The following is a 20,325-nucleotide window of genomic DNA, read 5'->3' as shown; positions in this document are numbered from 1 at the left end:
GGAGAGATAGGCTGCTCTTCTGGGCTGTTCTCTGTAAATGCTTCCCCACCATCCCCGGGTGGGGATTCCTCTTCCCAAAGCCTGCAGGGCCTGAAGGGTGAGCCCCTCACTTGGGCTCTGCAGCCTCCATCATCAAAACTCAGGGTTCCTGTCCTTCTCCTCTCCCTGCACCCTCCCCTCAGCATTGGGTGGGGGTTCCTGTAGAGCTCTGGGGTCAGGGTCTGGCCCTCAATATACCTGTGAATTTGGCAATTGCATCACTCTTACCACTGCCACCTTCCCTGCTCTGCTCAGAGCCAGGTCACTCAACTCGCCCCAGTCTCCTGGGGCAGCTTTGAGCTTCTGCACAGTCAGCTTCAGAATCCAGGCACCTCCCAGTCCCTGGATCTCCCAGCCCTGTTTCATCCCATGTTGTGTGGAGCTCAGGAAGGGCCTAAGCTCTCCCCATCCCTGCCTCTCGTCCCACCCCTGCCTGGCATGCTCAGCAGCCTCACTGGTCCCCCACTGGAAGGCCCTTCCCTTCCATCGACCTGCACAGAGACTGTTGCTGGTGGGGGAGCCAGGGTGGCAGTGTCTCTCTGGGCTCCCAGAGTTTCTTGCCCTGGTCTGAGGGGCAGGAATTCCTGCCATGGACACGTTCCCTCCCGGTAAAGACGACTGGCAAAGAAACAGATGGCACCCTGGAGCTGAGGATCGCAGGAGGGTTTAACAAGAGGCACGGGCAGTTTGTGGGGAAACCCAGGGACAGAATGGCATCCTGGGGCTGGAGAGGTTGAGGCTGCCTCCCCTCCAGACCAGAGGGACGTGGGGAGTAGCCCTGCAAGGTGCATGGGGGCCGACACTCCCTCCCCTTCTTTCCCTCACATCCTCCCCTCCCTCAGCCAAAGTCAGAGGCTCAGAGCCCATGGTGCAGCACAGGCGGCCACCAGAGCCAAGGGGAGGAGGGGATCACCGTGCACTGGCTGGGATGCAGCACATCTTCACAGTCACTCATTCACATGCTAGTGAGAATTTGTGTCTAAGCCACTTCCAAGGGAAGATATAGGGAGAAAGAAGGCTTGGAAAGACTGTGGGAAACAGAGAGCTGCACAAAGTGGTCCTGGGGATGGCGAAGGGATGAGACCACGGTACACCTCCAGTGGACCAGTCCATCCTTTGCCTCTGCTCCTCCCCAGCAGACACATTCAGCTGCATCTCCCGAGAATGCGGGCCCACACTCCCTTGTCCAGCCTGAGAAGCCCCCAGTGACAAGGACAGTGCCCCAGGTAGCCCCAGGGTCAGCCCACCCCAATCTGATGCCAAGTCCAGGCACACCTCCCACCAAGCGAGCATGGGAGGAAAATAGCAGATTTTCAAAAGTCACAAATGAGAGCATGAAATCCAATGCTTGACATAAGCCTTTTGTGCAGAAACCACGAGGCCCTCCAGAAGCAGGGAAGCCCCTGTGGCGACCAAGCCCCTCCTACTGCTCTCCCGACAGAAGATCTCCCTTCTATCCACTCCTTCGTTTAAGTAACTGTGTTTTAAAGAGAGCTTTCTATTTCCACTATTAGTGGAAAATCACTATCACTCGCCCTAAATAAACAATACCCTAAATGAACACAATTGCACTCAAACAGGCTCACCTGCCTCTACCCACATCCCATGGCCACTGAAGGCTCTGAGCCCAGTGCCTGGCCTCATTGTCAAAACAAGGACATTGTGGAGTGTCTGAGACTCAAGGAAGACAAACCAGTACTAACAGGTCCTTTCTCTGCACCCCACAGGTGTGCCATCCTTAGCCCTCACTCCAGGATACCACCTTGTTAGGTCCACCCTGCCTGCTTTCCCATAACTGCCCCAGGCAGAGGGCTGACCCCAGGCAGAGGGCTGGGCACAAGGAACAGGCTGTGTGTCCTTCCCTGCAGCAAGACCCAGGACAGCACAGAGACCCACACCTCTCCGTGACCCGGGGAAATCCCAGGGCTCTCATGCCCCCTCCCTGCAGGGTCTGCACTGGTCAGACAGGAGGGGTGCATTCTGCCTGCGGGGCCGCTGTTCTGCTCCACCCCAGGAACCCCTCCCATTTCTTAAGCCCATCCTTCCTTGGGCTTGTCCTCTCCTGCCCTGCCCCTAGATGCCTGGTCCCAGTTACACAGGGAGGTAGGGGGCCCTAGGGCAATGGCCTGAGGTGGAGGCTCCAGTTTCTTCCCAGCATGGAACACTCCTGTGGCATTTGACTTAGCGGTGGAGGGGGCATCCCCCAAGAGTGAGGTAAGAGAATGCTCATGTCCCTAAGAGCAGACAGCAGCCGGAGAAGCCCCTTTGATGGCCCTCCTTTCTTACTGGAGTCACTCCTGAGAGGTAAATGGAAGGAGATGGAGATAAGCAAGAGGAAGTTGGGGAGGAAGATGGTGCAGAGATGAGAGGGAACCAAGAAAAGAAGAGATGGTAACACATAGACCTATGGGGGAGACATTCAGAAATGAGGAGAATCACGGAGGCCAGAAGGAGAGACACAGAGACAGGGGAGACACAGAGACCAGGGGAGAGACAGAGACCAGGGGAGAGACAGAGACAGGGGAGACACAGAGACCAGGGGAGAGACAGAGAGACGAGGGAAGACATAGAGATCAGGGGAGAGACACAGAGACCAAAGAGAGAGACAGAGACCAGGGCAGAGACAGAGACCAAGTGAGAGACACACAGACCAGAGAAAGACAGAGACCAGGGGAGAGACAGAGACCAGGAGAGAGACACAGAGACCAGGAGAGAGACAGAGACCGGGGGGGCACAGAGACCGGGGGGCACAGAGACCGGCAAAGACACAGAGACCAGGGGAAAGACTCAAAGACCAAAGAGAGACACGAGACCAGCAGAGAGACTCAGAGACAAGAGAGAGACAGAGACTAGGGGAGAGACACAGAGACCCAGGGGCAGGTGCTCAGAGAGTGATGGGGACCTGAACCCTGAGAAAGGACTGGCAGATGTGTCCTGGAGGGAGGGACAGAGCGAGGACCATTCCAGCCCTACCCCGAGACCATGAGCTGCAGGCCATCCAGTACCTGTCAGCCCAGCCAAGGATGGCTTTGTTCTCTGCACCCCAAGCCAAGCCGCTTCTGAGGGGGCTCCACCTCTGCAGGACTGGTGCCTGGGCCAGCTGGGCCCCACAAGCGCCTCTGTGGCGGAGCTCCCTCTGGTGGGGTCCTGAGTGCTGGGGCCTCTGAGAACTTAGGGGGAGGGGCATCGAGCCAAGTCCCGCCCTTGTGACCAGGAGGGGCTCCATGGGGGGCACCTGAGGGCCTGAGGAAGGGGAGGGCTCCCTGTCAGATGCCCCCTGCTCCCACTTAGAGGTCAGGCTGTCACTGAGGCCACACAGAGCCCCCGCCCCATGTGGACTCAGGGACAAAGAGCCCTCACCCTGTGGCCAGGCTGGCCACATCCAACCTCACTGGGTCCCACGGAGGGGGACCCATGGCTGGGAGAGACCCCGCCCCTGCTCTGCGCAGGTCTGTTCTGGGTGGTCCTGAGGCCCAGGTTCAAAAGGAAAGTGCCCTAAATGGGTGTCCTGCAGGGCCCTGCATGCCTGGGGTGGCCCCAAAGCCAAGCAGGAGGGGTTCCCACTGGAGGAGTCGAGGCCACAAGGCCCCAGAGCCTTCTCAAAGCTCCTGCTCCCAAACTCCATGTTTCTAGAGAAGAGAGCAGTGCTGGGGCAAGCTGCTCAGCCCTCACTCCTCCAGGGTAATTTGCTGACACTAAGATCCCTAGGTGGGGCCAGCAGGGGCCAGCCTCGGTACCCTCCCCACAACACACCCTCTGGGACCCTAGGCTAGGCTTGGAGGCAATGGGAGGGAGGTGGCTGCCCAAAACCAAGAGGCACCCTGTAGAGGGGCCGGCCCTGGGCAAGGGGTGGGGGCGAGGGCTGCTGGCCCAGGCTCCATATCCCCAATTCCCCAGCAACAGTGCAGCGCCAGGGAGGCTAGGACTGGGCAGGTTCGCACCTCAGGCTGAAATATTGGTCCCTGGGGAACAAAAGGCCTATTCCCCCCATGGGCCAGGCACCCAGCTCCCCTCGCTCCACACCAGCTCCCGCCTCCCTGCCCGCCCGGGCGCAGCGCTTACCTGGCCTCTATTCATGCCTACTCTGCCCAGCTCTCAGCCCAGCAGCTCTGGCAAGACCCGCAAGGAGTTCCGCCTCTGGGACGGTCAGTCCGAGGTCTGTGCGTTCCTTCTCACTGGGGCCAGGGAGGAGGGGGCGAGGCTGGGAGCAGAGAGAAAGGGGCCGTGGCCTCATTTCCATGCGGAGGCCCCAGGCCCTGTGCTATCCCCACCCCATTGTGTGCCTGGGCGGGCTAACAATCGAGGTCTTTGTGGTCGGTCGCTGCACTCCCACCCTCAGCGCTCAGGCAGGCGGGGTCCCTGCCACCCACTACAAAGGGTGAGGAGGAGCAAGACCAGGAGAGGCCCTCCCTCTCCCCATCAGGCACAGGGCCCCACGACTGGCCTTGTCCAGACTCAAGCCCAGGGAACAGGTGTGGAAGGAGCACCTGCAGGTGGAGCCTCCCTGCCCCACCCCCCATCCTCGCCTCTGAGTTTGTGGGTGGGGGCAGTTGCCATGTGTGCACTCCCACCCCTTAGTCTTGGCGATCAAGCCGCCTGGCAGTGTCCCTGGAGCTCCTGGGGGTGGAAGAGGGCCCCTGCTGGGTGCGATGGGTCTTCGGGGGCCCCTGCTCCTCATGGCACCAAGCATCTGCCCGCCTCTGGGAGGTTTAGCCTGGTGTGGGAGGAGTGGGAGGCCCCCCTACCCACAGGGGAGATGTTTGGGGTCACAGTCACAGGTGCTGGGTGGGAGGAGGACCCAGGCCTTGCTGCAGAGCCAGACTGAGGTCTCTGCCATCCCTGGGTGAGGCACTGGGTGGGGGCCTCTGAGCTCCTTTGACCGCCCCAGCTGGAACTGGGAAGCTGTGAGCCACTGGGAGACAAGGGGCCCCACACACTCTGCCACCCACATCTGTACTGTGGGCACCTCCGTCTGGCCTCCCACATCCTCCCCACCTCCGCATGCTGCAGGGATTGGGTGGGGGGTGGTCTGCAGCAGACTCCAAAGGAGGGCAGGGTCAAGGGTCAAGAGGTGGTGAGCCAGCTGTTCCCAGATGCGGCCTTTCCTCTTTCTGGAGGAATGACAGGCCTCCAGCAGAGGAGGAGCGGGTGGTGACGAGGGAGAAGGAGCGGAAAGGGAGGGGTTCTCCACGGGTTCTGTTGATTTGTTTAATCCCACGCTATTCGGAGGCTTTCACGGATGGCAGACAGGAGGGAGGGGGAGAGGGTGGGGGTCTCGGCCCGTGTTCCCTCCCCTCCTCCTTCTGCTCCCGCCCCCGCCGGAGCCACCTGACCCGTAGCGAAGTTGCCGGCCCCGCTGCGCGCCGGCCTTTGTGCGCACCGAGGCGGCCGCCGGGAACCGGGAGCCCGAGTCGGCCCGGCAGCGCCGCCGCCCCCCCACCCTAGCACCCCTTTTCCCTCCCTCACTGTCCCCGGAGCTGGCAAATAAACAAATCCACAAACAAATTCTCCGTGTGCTCCGGAGAGTCGGCGGCGTGGGCGGCGGCGGAGAGAAAGCGCCGGGCAAGGCAAGACTAGCCCCCGCGGAGCGGGGTGAGCACAGACCCCAGCCCGGGCCCGGCAGCAGTAAGTTGACTTTTATGAAACCTATGAAGCTCGCGGGGCCACCGGAAAGGTCCCCACCGGAGTGGACGCTGCGGGGCGGGTGGGGCAGAGGCTGCAGGCGGGCTCCCCTTCCCGCGCGGCTCCTACCGGCCAGCTCCGCCCCCAAGCCCTGGACGGCCCTTCCCCCAGCCCGCCTGGCTGGGGGCCGCTGCACACCGGGGGTGGAAGTGGGGAGTCGGGGACCCCCATCGTTACTCAGGACTCCAAGAGGGGCGGGGTTCTCCTAGGGATGTACAAAAATCTAGGCTGACCCAAGGGAAGGGAGCGACCCCCATCCTCCCTCCTTACCCTCCCTGGCCTGCCAGAGAGACCTCCGCCAAAGATAAGGTGGGCAGGAGGAAGGTGCTCCGCCAGGTGAGGGAACAGGTCTGCGAGGGGCGGCGATTCGCCCTGCTCCAGGTGGAGCCGGTCCCGTATGGAAAAGAGACCCAAAGAAAGATTTGGGGTCCCCGAAGCCAAGGCACCAATGGGGGGTGCTAACGAGTCTGTCCCCTTAGAATGGGAACAAGCTCCAGGGAGCTGGAATCCGGAGACGTCCTGGACCCGTCCAGGAAGCTAAGGGTGGGGGACGGGAGGGGAGGGGGCTGGGAGCCGGCCTTCCTGGCCCCAATCCTTGGTAGAGAAGAGGGCTGGGGGTAAAGTCCGAAGGCGAGGCGGAGGTTTCAGGGTTCCGTTTCAACACCATGGACAGCGGATGCCTCCGCCTGGGAGCCTAGGACCGCCCTGGGGACTGCCCCCGTTTCATTAGGGTGAGGGTCCGATCCCGACCACTGGAGGCCAAGGGCAACGGTCTCCAATGAAGCGGGGCTGCCGCAGCCTGGCCTCCCCAGCCCTCCAGCCCCTCCAGCGTCCGGCTTGCACCTGCTGGGGCTGCCGGCACCCGCAGGCTTGGGGCAGCTTCCAGAGCTTTGCGCTTGGAACAGAAGGTTCCCCTCGGGCTGTGGAGGAGTAGAGGGCTTGTGCGTGACCTGTGAGAGAGAAAGGCTGTCCCTGACACCTGCGAAGGGCGAGGAATTGCGGCTGGGAAGGGTCAGGTTGAAGCCGCACCAAAGGGGGAGGGGCGTCCTGATGGTTGAGGACCGGCGGAGGCGGTGGGGGCAGAACCAACCCGAGTTCCTGCCCCACTTCCTAACCGGCTGTCCATGGGCTGAGCAGTGCTGGAGAGGGTAGAAAAGGAAGGAAGCAGGACCTGCGCCCAGGGAGGCCCAGGCTCTGCTCCGAGGGCAGATGGCGCAGGGGCTGGGTTGGCCCTAGGAGGAAGGAGAAGGGGACAGAGGCCGGCCGGCCGCGCCGGGCCTGCGCTCCTTGCAGTCTAAACAAAGGCCCGCGGGGGAGGCTCCAGACGGTGAGGCTTGGGGAAGCCGCTGATCCCTGGCCCTAGAGGGCCAGATCGGGGGCGCCCCAAGGACCCTATCGAGCTGGCAGTGACTGCAGTCGGGTCGTGGAGTGTCGCCTGTGCTTCCGTGGTCCTTAGGGGCAAGAGCTCCCATCCTGGTCAGAAACAGTGAGAACCGCAGGCTCCGATGGGGGCGGGGAAGGACGACCTCTAATTCCCTCCCCCCGTACGGAGCCCAGCAGAGCCATCTGCAGGAGGCCGGCGGGACCCTTGCCTTTCTCAGGACTGAGAGGCTTGGAGGGCTGCGGTGTGAGCTGCGCGGCAGAGTGAGTTCTGCGGGGGCGAGGCAGGAGACGCGAACCCGCGGTCAGGGCCCGAGTGCGGGTGCGTGTCTGCGGGTGCCGCTGGGCTGCGTGCCGGCGAGGCGTGCGCGTGGCGAGGCGTGCGCGTGGCGGGGTGTGGCTGGGGTGTCAATGTGCAGCTGGAGGGGCTGCGCGCGTGGGTGCAGGAGGGCCATATGAGGGGCTGGAGTGTGTGGGACAGGCGTTTCCTTGGGCCTTCCTGTGGCCGCGGGGCGCAGGGCACGGTCGAGGGCGCTCGAAGGCTGCGTCCGCGTGAGCCGAGGAGCGCGCGGGGCGGTACGCGGCGCGAATGCGCGGGAGGCACGAGGCGCGCAGTGCGTGTGTGCGCGTGTGCGCGGCGCGCGTGCCCCGCAGTTCTCAAGGACACCTCGGGGAGGCGGCGGCGGAGCCGGTGTCCGGGTGACGTCACCGCGCGCCCCAGTGATAATCGCCCGGTGCTGGAGCGGAGCGCGGATACGCGCGGAGGCAGCGGCGGCGGCGGCGGGCGCGGGGACAGTCGCATCGGGGCCGGGCCGGGCGAGCAGGAGCTGGGCGCCCGCAGCGTGGACCCCGTGGACACTCGGCTCGCAGCCGGCCCGCGGCGCTCGGGGACTTGCCTGGCTCCCTTCTCGGGGTTCCCGCGCCCTTCTCCGCCCAGGGCAGCAGCGCGCGGGGCCCCCGGGAGCCGAAGAGCAGGCGGGAACTGGCGGCGGCGCGGGAGGCGCAGGGAGCGGAGGCGGCAGCGGCGGCTCCCGCCGGGACTGGTAATTACGCTCGGGGCCGGGCCGGGGCGAACCGGGCAAGCGGCCTCTCTGGGTCTCCCCGTCTTTCTCTCCACGAACAGCTCGAGCGCCTTCTCGCGGGCCCGCTGCGCGCGGAGAGGACGAGCTCGCTGGGTTGTAAAAAGAGACGAGTTTTCATCTTTGAGCATCAAGATTCGTTCTTTTAACCGCATTCGGTGCGCGCTCCTGGGTCGGCACGGGCAGGGGGCACGGCAGGGGAAGGCAGCTGCGGAGGAGCTCGCGCCGCCCAGTCGGAGCGGTTCTGCGCCCCTCGGAGCCCCGCGGGAGGCGGCCGGGTGCGCACGCGCTCACCACCCCCACCCCCGGAATCGGTCTCCGCGAGTCCCGGGCACCCCAGCTCCAGGAACGCCCGGAGGGACGCACTTGGGGGCCCACTCTGTGCCGCGGAAAGGGGAGAAGTGTGGGCTCCTCCGAGTCGGGGGCGGACCGGGACCGCACAGTCCGCTGAGCGCAGCGCCCCCGCCCTGCCCGCCACGCGGCGAAGACGCCTGAGCGTTCGCGCCCCTCGGGCGAGGACCCCACGCAAGCCTGAGCCGGTCCCGGCCCCGGCCCCGACGCTCGCCGCCCGCCACAGCCCTGAGGGCCCCTCTGCGTGTTCACAGCGGACCTTGATTTAATGTCTATACAATTAAGGCACGCGGTGAATGCCAAGAGAGGCGCCTCCGCCGCTCCTTTCTCATGGAAATGGCCCGCGAGCCCGTCCGGCCCAGCGCCCCTCCCGCGGGAGGAAGGCGAGCCCGGCCCCCGGCGGCCATTCGCGCCGCGGACAAATCCGGCGAACAATGCGCCCGCCCAGAGGGCGGCCCAGCTGCCGGGCCAGGGATCTGGCCGCGGGACACAAAGGGGCCCGCACGCCTCCGGCGTCGCGGGGCGGGTGGGGGCGGCCGAGGGCGGCCGAGGGGGGAGCCTGTGGCCCGGGCCAGGCTGCGGCCAGCCGGCCCCCGGCCACGTGTGTCCGCAGCGCGGAGGGCCCAGGCGCCCGCAGAGGGCGGCGGGGGCCGGGAGACAAAGGGAGGGTCCGCGGGGAGCGGCGGGCGGGTGCGCGGGGCGGCGGGCTGGGGTGCGGCGCTGTCCGCGGTGCTGGCGGCCGGGCGGCCCCCGCGGGACGGGAGCGCGGCCAAGTGCGGCCCTGGCCCCCACCGCGGGCGCCCTGGACAGTCGCCACGGCAACGTGGGAGGAGGTGGGGCAGGGTCTGAGGTCACCGCTAAGTCTGCCCTTCCTCAGGCCGCTGCGCCGCGGGGCGGGGCGGGGCGGGGGCGGCGCTCGCTGTGGCCCCGGAGCAGCCGCGGGAGCAGCCCCCGCAGCCCAGGACCAGGCTCGCATGGGGGCGGGGGTCTGCGTCCGCGTCCAGGGTCCGAACGAGGGCGGTGGACACGCCGGACCGCATCCCGCCCCCAAAGCCCGCTCTGGGTTGTGCAGGACCAGGCACGTGAGACTCCGCAGCCCAGGGAGAAAATGACAAATCCCTCCCCCGCCGCCATCTGCAGCCGCAGTGACACCCACTCGGGTTTGCTGCAGGGTTTTTTTTTCTGTCCCCGGAAGCCAGCGCCACCTGCTGACGCCCGGCACCGCCTCTGCGCCGCCTCCCCCGCGCGCATCCCAGGCCCCGGCTGCGATGCCCCGGGGACGGTCAGAGGACGACCCCCTCCCCAAGCGCCCCCTTCCCCTGGGGCGAGTGCCAGACCTGGCTCTGCAGCTTTGCCTCTTTTCTCTTAACCAGGTAGAGGCTTAGCCTCTCCTCCCCGGCTTCAATCCGAGGCAGGAGTCTGAGTCGCCTGAAGTTCTCCCAGCCCCAGGCCCAAGGCAGGGAGCAGAAATCAGGATAAAAGGAACCATTTGAGTTTCAGGCAGTTGGCGTCTCCACCCCCACCACCGCTGCTGCAGGGCCACAAAGGGAACCTGCCCCTGTGGCTCTCCTGAGCACAGACCTCCAGCCCCTCCACCCAAGTTGCTCGCTGCAGACACAAGCGGGAGCCACTGGTGCCTCCATCTTCCCACCCCCACCCCAATCAGCCAGGCAGAGTCAAGGCAGGGTCCACCAGTCTCCTCAGGGGCAGGTTCCCCTTGGAGGGTGCAGAAGTGGCATAGGCAGCCCCAGCAAGCCCTGGCCTGACCACAGCACCGACCCGGGGGCTTGGCGTCCCCTTCGTCCTTCCTCCGGCTGAGGGGACAGGCAGCACCCCCCAGGGGCACTTCTGGTCCTAGAGAAGGAGTAGGGGCCCCAGGGTCATTCCAGGACAATACCAAAGGGACTGGTGGGAGTGGGGTGTTCCTTCGGGGTACAAGATGTGGCCCTAGCCTAGCTGGAGCTCCGTCTTGGAGCTCTGACCTCCAGCCTGACCCCTCCCTTAGAGGGAAGGTGGCCCCTGGCTGCTCCCTCCTCTGAGGCCAGGGATGGGGGCTGGGGCTTTGTTCTTGTACCACTTTCCTTCCCGGGGACTTGGCTCCTGGCCAAGGAGCACCTTCCATGTCAGCAGCCTGGGGAAGGGGACACTTGAGAGCTGGTGGGAGCACAGGGACAAACTGCCCTTGGCACTGTCCCTAGGCAGTCAGTCTCTGTGGGGTCTCCTAGGAAGAGCTTCCTGGACTGCCACGGTCCGACGCCTGCCCCCAGCGGTGCACCTGGGCCCCAGCCCCCAGGGCAGACTTGTGGTTTCTGGGCTGCAGCTCAGGGGGGACACGGGAAGGTGGGCAGCCCAGTAGGTACGGGGCCCACAGTGGGAAGCTCACTACGCAGGACCTGCAGAGCTGAGTGCGCACCTCCTTGGGCCAGGCCTTACCGTGGCTGTGGCACGTCTGCCGCAGTGCGGGGAGGGCCCCAAGTGCCACAGGGTCCACTCGGACTCTCAGTGAGAGGCCCTTGGGGCAGGGGCCACCATCACCATGCTCTGCAGCCAACAGGGACGGCCCTGCGTGTCCAGCTCAGCCTCTCCTCCTCCTGCTCACACCCGCAGCCACAGTCACAGACATGCTCACACAGTCTCACCTCCCACGCACACAGACACTGCCCGCCTCCACTCAGGAAGAGCTGGGCACACACCCCCGACTGAATCCTAAGCACCCAGCTGACATTCAGCACCCAGCCTGCATTGGGTCAGCTGTCAGGCAGTGGGCCTGGTGGACAGCAAACTTGAGTCAAGGGTTTGGGACACCCCCTGGCCAGACCATGGCACCCAGCAAGGCCAGCTCAGGGCTGTGCAGCAGGGCCCTCCCCAGTGTGGGGCCAGAAGAAGATACTCCTTCCCTGGCCCGAAGATTTTTATTCTGAATAAAACCTAATAAAGCTGCTAAAGCTGAAGCCACAGGCCCCACACTCCCCTCTGAAATTCCTCCGAATCCCTTCTGTCTATGGGCAGCAGAGGTGGGAGGAGCTACAGAGGCCAGGTCACAATCAGCAGGGCCAGGGCAGCCAGTCCCTCCATTCTGCAGACCCTGGGCTCCACCCTGATCTCACCTCCAGGCAGGGCTCCCTGTGTGGCCTTTGGCCAGGAGCCCCTACCCTCCTTCCCCTCAAGTCCAAGCCCCCTGGCAGGTCTCTGGTCAGGGCAGAGATTAGGAGCTGGCTCCCAGCCTCTCTGCCCCGGCTGCCTCCTGGCCGTGCCCATAAGCCGGGCTCCTGGCAGTGATGATCCCAGAGCTCAGACCCTCACAGCCCAGACTTCACCCCTGTTGCCCAGACCAGCTGCCGTTTCGGGGCTGTGGGTGCCAGGAACAGTTGGCAGCTGGGTGGGGTGGGGCACAGGGGACAATGTTTGGGAATGAATTAAAAACTAAAAAATAATGGCCGGGGTGCGGTGGCTCACGCTTGTAATCCCAGCACTTTGGGAGGCCGAGGTGGGCGGATCACGAGGTCAGAGATCGAGACCATCCTGGCCAACACGGTGAAACCCCATCTCTACTACAAATACAAAAAATCAGCCGGGCGAGGTGGCGGGCGCCTGTAGTCCCAGCTACTCGGGAGGCTGAGGCAGGAGAATGGCGTGAACCCGGGAGGCGGAGCTTGCAGTGAGCTGAGATCGCGCCACTGCACTCCAGCCTGGGCGACAGAGCGAGACTCCGCCTCAAAAAAAAAAAAAAAAAAAAAAAAAAAACTAAAAAATAAAATGATACAGGGTGACTCCCTCCAACTTATTAGAGGGATGGAGAGTCCTTGTCCGACGGTGAGGGCCCAGAGCCCAGGAGAAGTTTGCCTCTGCTTGGTGACCCTGTCCCAGAGGTGCCAGGAGGGTGGCAGTGTCTTCTCGTCACCTCTAGCCAGGGACATGGGCCAGAGGCAGCCCCAGAGTCCAGCAGGCTTTGCATTGGTCCTGGACCACTCATGACATGCACGTGCTCAGACAGACACCCTGGAGCCTTATGTCCTGAGGGCCCCAGGGCTGCCACAGCCAGAAAGCAGGACCCTCCCTCACATGTGCCGCCGGGAAGCGGAACCGTCCCTCACATGCACCGCCATAGCCACACTCCTCCACCCTGAACTCTGGCCTGGCCTGATGGAGGCTGCTGGTTACTCACCAGATGGACGTCCAGGCTCTGTGTCTTCAGCCACCCTGCCCCGCCCCAGCATCAAATTCCCTCCGCACTGTATTTCCTCCTCAGTGGAGGGGAAGAGTAAAGCCAGTCAGTGTCTCCCAGGGCTGCCTGGGGGTAACCGGTGGTAACACCGTGAATGAGATAAAGAAGAGGCTCCAGGGGAAGCTGAGGCCAGGGTGGGGCCCAGCCCAGGACCGGGGATGTGTTTCAGGGGGAGCACAGCCAGGCACGCCCCCCACTTGCCATCTTCATCCCTGCAGGGCTGAGACACGCAGGTCATTCCGGCTCCTCTGGAACTCGCATCAGCCAAGCCATGATCATCGCCACCGAGATGGCCACACCCCTCCTCTTCTCAGCTCTGCAACCCCCACCCCAGCTGGCCAGGCCAGATCCCAGACGGCAGCCCTCACCACCCAGAAGGCTCACAGCAGGAATACAGGGATACAGGGGCGGAAATAGGCCCTGGTGCTGGGGAACAGGAGTGTTTCAGGGGAGACTCCCCCACCACAAGCCATTTCCACAGATGCTCTGATGGGGCCATGGGGTTGGGGGCCAGCTCAAAGCCGAGGGCGGCTGAGCCCCCTCCTCAGGGCCATGAGTGGTAAAACCGAGCAAGATGGAAACACACAGCCCCTCTGACAGAGGGTGGGGCAGGGCCCCACCTTGAGTCCTCGGCAGATCTCAGCAGACCCGGTCGGGTTGCTCCTAAGGTGCTGTGGCCCCTGAAGCTCCTTCGCTCCCTGGCTCCCCAGCCCCGAGTCACCACCAGCTGGGAACATGGGCCAGAGACAGCCCCAGAATCCAGTGGGCTGGGCATTCCAGCCTGGTCCAGGGGCTGCTCTGCCACACGAGTTGATGCCACCACCTCTGAACACTTGGGAGGCACGTGGGCTGGGCTGGGGCACGGCCACTCTGGACCCTCTTGCTGACAGCCTGAGACACAGACCCTTGGCCAACCCCAGGAAAGTCCAGCCCTGTGAGCAGGATCTGAGCCCCACATGAACCAACGACCAAGACCAGGCTTGGGACCAGGCTCCCAGCCCCAGGCTGCACCCAGTCCACACGGCACGTAGGGTCCGTGCTCTATACTGGGCACGTCTCTGCAGGGACAGGATGGAGATGTCCACGCAGCACACAGACCAAGCTGAGGTGAGGTCTCAACGTACAACCATGTGGCACACAACCATCCACCTGGGGCCCAGGCAGCACTCCCCAGCACACCACGCGGCTGCCTGGGCATGTGTGGTCAGGCCCTCCTGCAGGTGCCTGTGCTTACCACGTGAGGGCGCCCTGGAGCTGCCACAGGATCCTGCACCTGGACAGGGATGGGGAGAGAACCCTGGCAGAATCAGGCCCCAGAGGGACTTCCAGCCTTGAAGGCCATCTGCATGAGCAATGGGTGGAGGCAGGCCCCTCCCCACGGGGAGACTGCCCTTTGCCCCACACACCTCAAACCAGGGGAGGAGGGACACACAGGGGCCCTTGCACACCAGGATGCTCTTTGTTCATTCATTCGTTCATTCAACAGATATGTCTGAACCCCTCCTAGGAACGAAGCCACAAGTGCCACCAAGGTCTAGGTGAGCCTGCAGGGATGGGACCTCCATGGGTAGAGAGGATAATCCGGGCTCTGCCTGGAACCCACCTGGAACAGAGTTTGGAACAGAGCAGGAGCATCCTGATCACAGTGGGCAGGAAGGCAGGGCCCACTCAGCCATTGGTACAAGAACACAAGGGCATGTCTCAGACTCCTGGAGTCAGTAAATGTGAGCAGTCATCATCACTATAATCACTGCCACCATCAGTACCATCACCACCATCAACACAACCATTGCCACCATCACCACCATCTTCACCATCACCACCATCATCGTCATCACCAGCAGCAGCAGCGGCAGGAGCACCATCACCATGGACCCTGCAGAGTGGGGCCATTTAAACTCCCTCTGGCTGGTCCTGTTTTCAGTTCTTTGAAGCAGTGGTGACGAGGGAGAGATGCAGATCCACTGAACTCTGGCCACCCAAAGGTCACTCCACAGACCTGTATACTTCTAAGAGGGTGACTGCATGCTGAGGACACAGGAGGGGAAGCCACAGGGCCTCAGTGCCAGATCAGCCTGGTGATGCTCAGGTCCCCGACTCCACATAAGGACAGCTCTCCTCCTGCCACGGAGGCCCTGGCCATCACTGCCCAAGCAGTCCCTGACCCAGCTAACCTTGGACAGTCTCCAATGTCCCTTCCCCACAAGTCTTCCCAAATGTCCAGAGAAGACCCCTGTCTTGGTCCCCAAAAGGTATTTCCCAGTGACTTCACACCCACAGAAGTGCAGAATCTGCTGGGGCAGGCAGTCTTGCTTAGAAGACATGGTGGCTACCCTGGGCAGGGTGGCACCCCCTTTCAGAGCCCACCTGCCAAAAGACTGGAGATGTCCCAAGAGCCTGAAGACCAAACAGCCCACAGAAAGGCCCATTTCCAGGCAAACCCCACCTTTCCTCATGTGCAGACCCCCAAGAATTATAGACCTGAGGAGGTGCTGTGGCTCGCACCCAGACAGAGCAGAAGGTGGATCCTTCCCAAGGGGCTCGTTTATCTGGGACCATTATCATCTTTACATTAGTTTTACAAGGCCCATGTGTGTGCGCCTCGTGTGCCTGTATGCGTATGTGCATGTGTGTATACATTTGTGTGCGTGTGTGTGTGCATGCCTGGGGATGCCTGTGGGCATATGATCACGCATGTCAGTGTGTGCCTATGGTAGGGCACATGATCACGTGTGTCTGTGCATTCCCATGGTAAGGCACATGATCACGTGTGTCAGTGCATGCCCATGTTAGGGCATATGACCACGTGTGTCGGTGCGTGCCCATGTTAGGGCATATGACCACATGTGTCGGTGCATGCCCATGTTAGGACATATGATCACGCATGTCTGTACATCCCCATGGTAGGGCATATGATCACACGTGTCTGTGCGTCTCCATGGAAGGACACATGATCGCGCATGTCGGTGCATCCCCATGTTAGGGCACATGATCACGTGTGTTGGTGCGTGTCCATGGTAGGGCATATGATCACACGTGTCAGTGCCTGCCCTTGTTAGAGCACCTGATCACGCATGTCAATGTGTCCATGGTAGGACATATGATCACACGTGTTGGTGCATGCCCATGCCCAGGGTAGGGCACATGACCACACGTGTTGGTGTGTGCCCATGCCCATGGTAGGGCATATGATCACACATCTGTACATGCCCATGTTAGGGCATATGATCACGCATGTCTGCATGCCCATGGTAGGCACATGTGTTGTGTGCACATGTTTATATGTTGTATGCTTTGTACATGCATGCATGTATGTGCCTGTGTGCACTCAGATGCTCATGAATGTATGTATGCTTTTGTGTGCACCTGTGCATTTGTGTGCGGGGGTGCTGAGGTACAGAGGGCAGCTCCAGGGTAGGAAAGAACCACCCTGGGCCCTCTGGACTCCCAGAATGCTCAGGCCCTCCTGCCTGGCAGTCTTTGCCCATGAGGATGTTCCGGCTAGAAGGCTCTTCTCATGCTCAGGCTCCCACATCCCTTTCCCAACTCATCCTTCAGGTCCCAACTTGGTCTGTCTCAGAGAGGGTTCCCTGGCCATACCATGCGCGTCAAAGCTCGGGCACTCCTGGGGCATGGGCTCCCCTTGGCCTCCACTTCCCAAAGCAGCCCCACTCTCAAGTCCCTCACCAGCCACCAGGGGTGGTGACTGGCAAGGAGAGGCCAGACCAGGATTAGTCACCAGGTGCTGCTAGTCCACCTCCTTCTCCAACCAGTTTCCACCCTCCCAGGCCAGGCGGGGCCTCCTCCACCCCATTCTGACATCTGCTTGGTGGCATCCCTCCCCAGATAGCAGCCCGAGAACCTGTGGAAGGGGCAGGAGCAGAGCAGAGCAGGCTCCACGCTGCCTCACGCAGGGATCCCAGGCTGGGTGTGGCCCGGAGAGGTCAGCCCCAACATCAGCTGCTCCCCATATGGTCCTGGGGCCATGACACCCTCAGGGGCGTCTTCCATCCCAGGAAGGCCAGGTGGGACAGTTTGCCTTCCGGGCAACACACAGTCCCGCCTCCCAGTGCCCTGTGTCCCCTGGGCCTCCACCCACTGTGGAGCACAAGCGTGTGTCGACAGAACCTTGTGGCCAGGCCCCTGAGTGTCAGGAAGTCCCCTAGAAGGCTGAGCTGCCTGCCCCTGGCTCACAGAGAGGTGGGGGGCAAGTGGTCTGCTTGGGGCAGGGCTGTGGCAGAGGGAAGGGCCAGCCCCGAGGGGCTCAGGCATGGCAGGGATTGGGTCTGCACTCCAGGTCTCTCTGGGACTGTCCAGCAGATACCCCCACCCCAGGCCCTGGCCTCCTCAACGCCACACTTAACCAAGTCCCCCCTCAGACCACAACCCCATGCCCTCACCTGCTCCTGACCCTCAGACACAGGTGCCCGGCTGCCAATGCCCTTCCCGCCTCTGCACCCCAAAGTCCCCTCACCTCCTGCCCTGCCCTGATATGGGCTCACATCCCAGCCTCTGCACTCTCTCCAGTGCTGTGCCTGCCATCACCCCACCACCTGCCTCCCCGCCTGTTGGATAAGAAGCAACTGTGCTTGTTGGGGAGACCGCAGACTTCAGGCCCCACCCCAGGGCTCAGCAGCCCTCCAGCCTGGCCCTCATGCACCCCTACCTCCTTGGGGAAGGCTCCAGGACACATACGGTCCATCACCAGCCTCCTCTTCCTCTGAGCGGCCGCGGCCGGCCATCCTTGGCCTCAGATCATGTTCTGTCAGTCCCGGTCCCCTGGTCCCACTCCCTTGAAGGCAGCCAGTGACCAGAACCCCAGAAGGTTCAGTTGCAGGTTCCAAGTGAATTTAGGGATGGGGACACTGTGGGGAGGCCCTGCTGGTGCTGCATAAAGGTACTTTCAGTGACCGGGGCCGCCATGCTGGCCATGGAGCTGCCTGCACTTCATACAGCCCAGGGTCCTGCACTCTGGGCCCTTTCCTGGGAGAGGAAAGAAACCCAGACATCAGCCCTGGGGAAGTGGAAGGACCCCAAAAGGGACTGAGCCCCAGGCACTAGCCACTCACCGATCCACTGGTGAGCGAGGTTGGAAATTGGCCTCCGGCGGGATCGTCTCAGGCTCAGGCAGGAAGCACAGAGGCCTGTCCTAAGTGGAACCTCCATCTGCAGCAGGTGCCAGGTGTGAAGAAGCCAATCTCCCGGGGGTGGGGCAGGGGGTACGGACGGCTGTCACTCAGAAGGGCCTCCCAGAAGGGGTGGTCAGTCTCACAGACAAGGAGACCACCCTAGGCTTACAGGGACCCCAGGGGGCAGGGCCCCTCAGTGCCTCTCAGGAAGGTAGAAGGGGCTGTGGTCCTGGCCCTGTCCTGGGACTCCTGCTTGTGGCTGCAGGCACTCCCTTTCCTCTGTGTACTCACAGGGACGAAGCTCACCTCCAACTCCACAGACTCCACTACCCAGGGCTTCCCCAGACACAAAGGGGAGCTCGTGCCTGGGACAGCGACCACCCCCAGGACAGAAACACCCCCTCGCGGGACTCCTCCAGGACCCACTGTCCTATGTGGGACTGTTCCACAGGTGCTACTCTTTCAGGGCGCAAATCCCGGCGTGCCCGGCGCCACACCCACGTCCCAAGGCTCTCAGGCTGTCCCTAGGCCTGCACTCCGCTGCACCCTGCTCCCACAGCGGGGCCCACTTCCCTGCTCCGCACAGCCCCGGCACCCCTTGACGCCTGCCCATGCCCCTCCAACCTTGTGCACAGGCGGAGGCCCCGCCCAGCCTCCACCCAAGCACACTCCCTGCCTGGTCCACCTGCAAAACCAAATCTGCTGCACCCGTCATTTCCCCCAACCAGCCTGGCTTCTCCATGAAACCCCCCAAGTTGGGGACTGTTCTCCTTGGTGATGACAAGGGTCCCCCACTGGTGTGGCCCCTCCAGACCTTGCCACGACCTCAGTGACCCCCTATTGTCTCCCTATCCTGCAACTTGGGGTATGGAGGCTTTTTGGTTGTCAAACTAGAACAACTCGAGGTGGAGACCTTGGCAGGGGGACCGGTGACAGGAGGATGGATGGCACAGAGCTCAGAAGAGGTGGTTGAGGGACCAGCCCCAGGGGACCCAGCAGGAAGGAGCCAGACAACTTCTGAGGCTCCCACTGAACCCAGACCCCACCAGGCTGAGGGGCTTGCACCTGCAGAGGAGGAGGCAGGAGTCACCATCTGGAGTAGGCAGGGGAGAGGTGTGGAGAGCAGTGGCTTTGCATCCTCCCGTTCTTGCCCAGGGCTCCCAAAACAAATGCCACCCCTGCACACACACCACACAGGCACAGGTGCATATATACCACACAGGCACACACACACGTGCACACACACCACACAGGCACACACACACGTGCACACACACCACACAGCACATACCTGTGCACAACACACCACAGACACACCACACAGGCACACACACGAGTGCACACTGGCACAAACATGTGCTTAGTACTACAGGCACACACATGTGCATACATGCCACAGAAGCACACGTATGTGCACACACACCAAACAAGTGCACACACACAGGCACACAGAGTGCACACCGGCACAAACATGTGCCCAGTATCACAGGCACACACCACACAGGCACACACATGTTCACACATACCACAGAGGCACACATATGTGCACACACAGCAAACACACAAATGCACACACACAGGCACACACACGAGTGCACACTGGCACAAACATGTGCCCAGAACCACAGACACACACACAGGCACACACCACAGGGACACACATGTGCGCACATACCACAGAGGCACACATACGTGCACACACACCAAACACACAAGTGCACACACCACACAGGCACACACATGCATACAAACACAACTGCACATACATCCTTACACAGACGCACACTGGCATACATACTACATGCACATATCTACACATATACACGCGTGCACATAAGCATCACACTACATGCACAAACATGCAATACACATGCACACACACAGCAACCAAATGATCAAGGGATCAAAATATTAACAATAAGTGAATCTGGGTGAAGAGTATTCTCTACACTATGCTTACTCTTGCAACTTTTCTGTGTATTTGACTTTATTTCCAAAGTAAGTTTAAAAAAAAAATAATGCCCTCACCTCACCAGCCACCACCCCGTACCACCCCTTCGAATATACCTCAAGCAGCTCTTCTTGATGTTGGCACCAGCGTCCCTCTCTCACCGCTCCTCTGCAGGGATGCAGTGTCCCCAGCTAGTGAAGACAGACGTCTGTGCCCCCAGCCCAGCCCCAAGCTTCTGCTTGTCCCTCCAGGTGCTCACGCCCAGCCCCAGGGTGCAGCAAGCTTCCCAAAATAGAAGGGAGAGGGGGAGGGAGGCCATCCCATCCCTGAGGCCTGGCAGAGCAGGTTGGCCTAGGGACCTGGTGTTCTGGGGCCCCATCAAGGCCACCCTCCTGCACACCTGTACCCATACTGAGGAATGACCTCACCTGCCACTTGCCACCATCTCTGGAGACGGCTATGGCTACATTAGCCCAGCTCGGCCCAGCC

At 62.3% G+C, this 20,325-nt stretch overlaps 1 protein-coding gene across 1 annotated transcript; it reads left to right on the top strand.

Moving 5' to 3' along the window:
• The first annotated feature begins 6,446 nt into the window (after positions 1-6,446).
• On the top strand, positions 6,447-9,020 carry LOC139358801 (uncharacterized). The gene has a single exon (XM_071080901.1). The coding sequence runs from the start codon at positions 7,557-7,559 to the stop codon at positions 8,673-8,675; it is 1,119 nt and encodes a 372-aa protein (XP_070937002.1). The 5' UTR covers positions 6,447-7,556; the 3' UTR covers positions 8,676-9,020.
• Positions 9,021-20,325: the final 11,305 nt, after the last annotated feature.

The sequence above is a fragment of the Macaca nemestrina genome, chromosome 15 (assembly GCF_043159975.1).
Source record: "Macaca nemestrina isolate mMacNem1 chromosome 15, mMacNem.hap1, whole genome shotgun sequence".
Classification (NCBI taxonomy): Eukaryota; Metazoa; Chordata; class Mammalia; order Primates; family Cercopithecidae; genus Macaca; species Macaca nemestrina.
The sequence above is the reverse complement of the archived record's forward strand: the minus strand, read 5'-3'. Positions and strand labels throughout refer to the sequence as shown.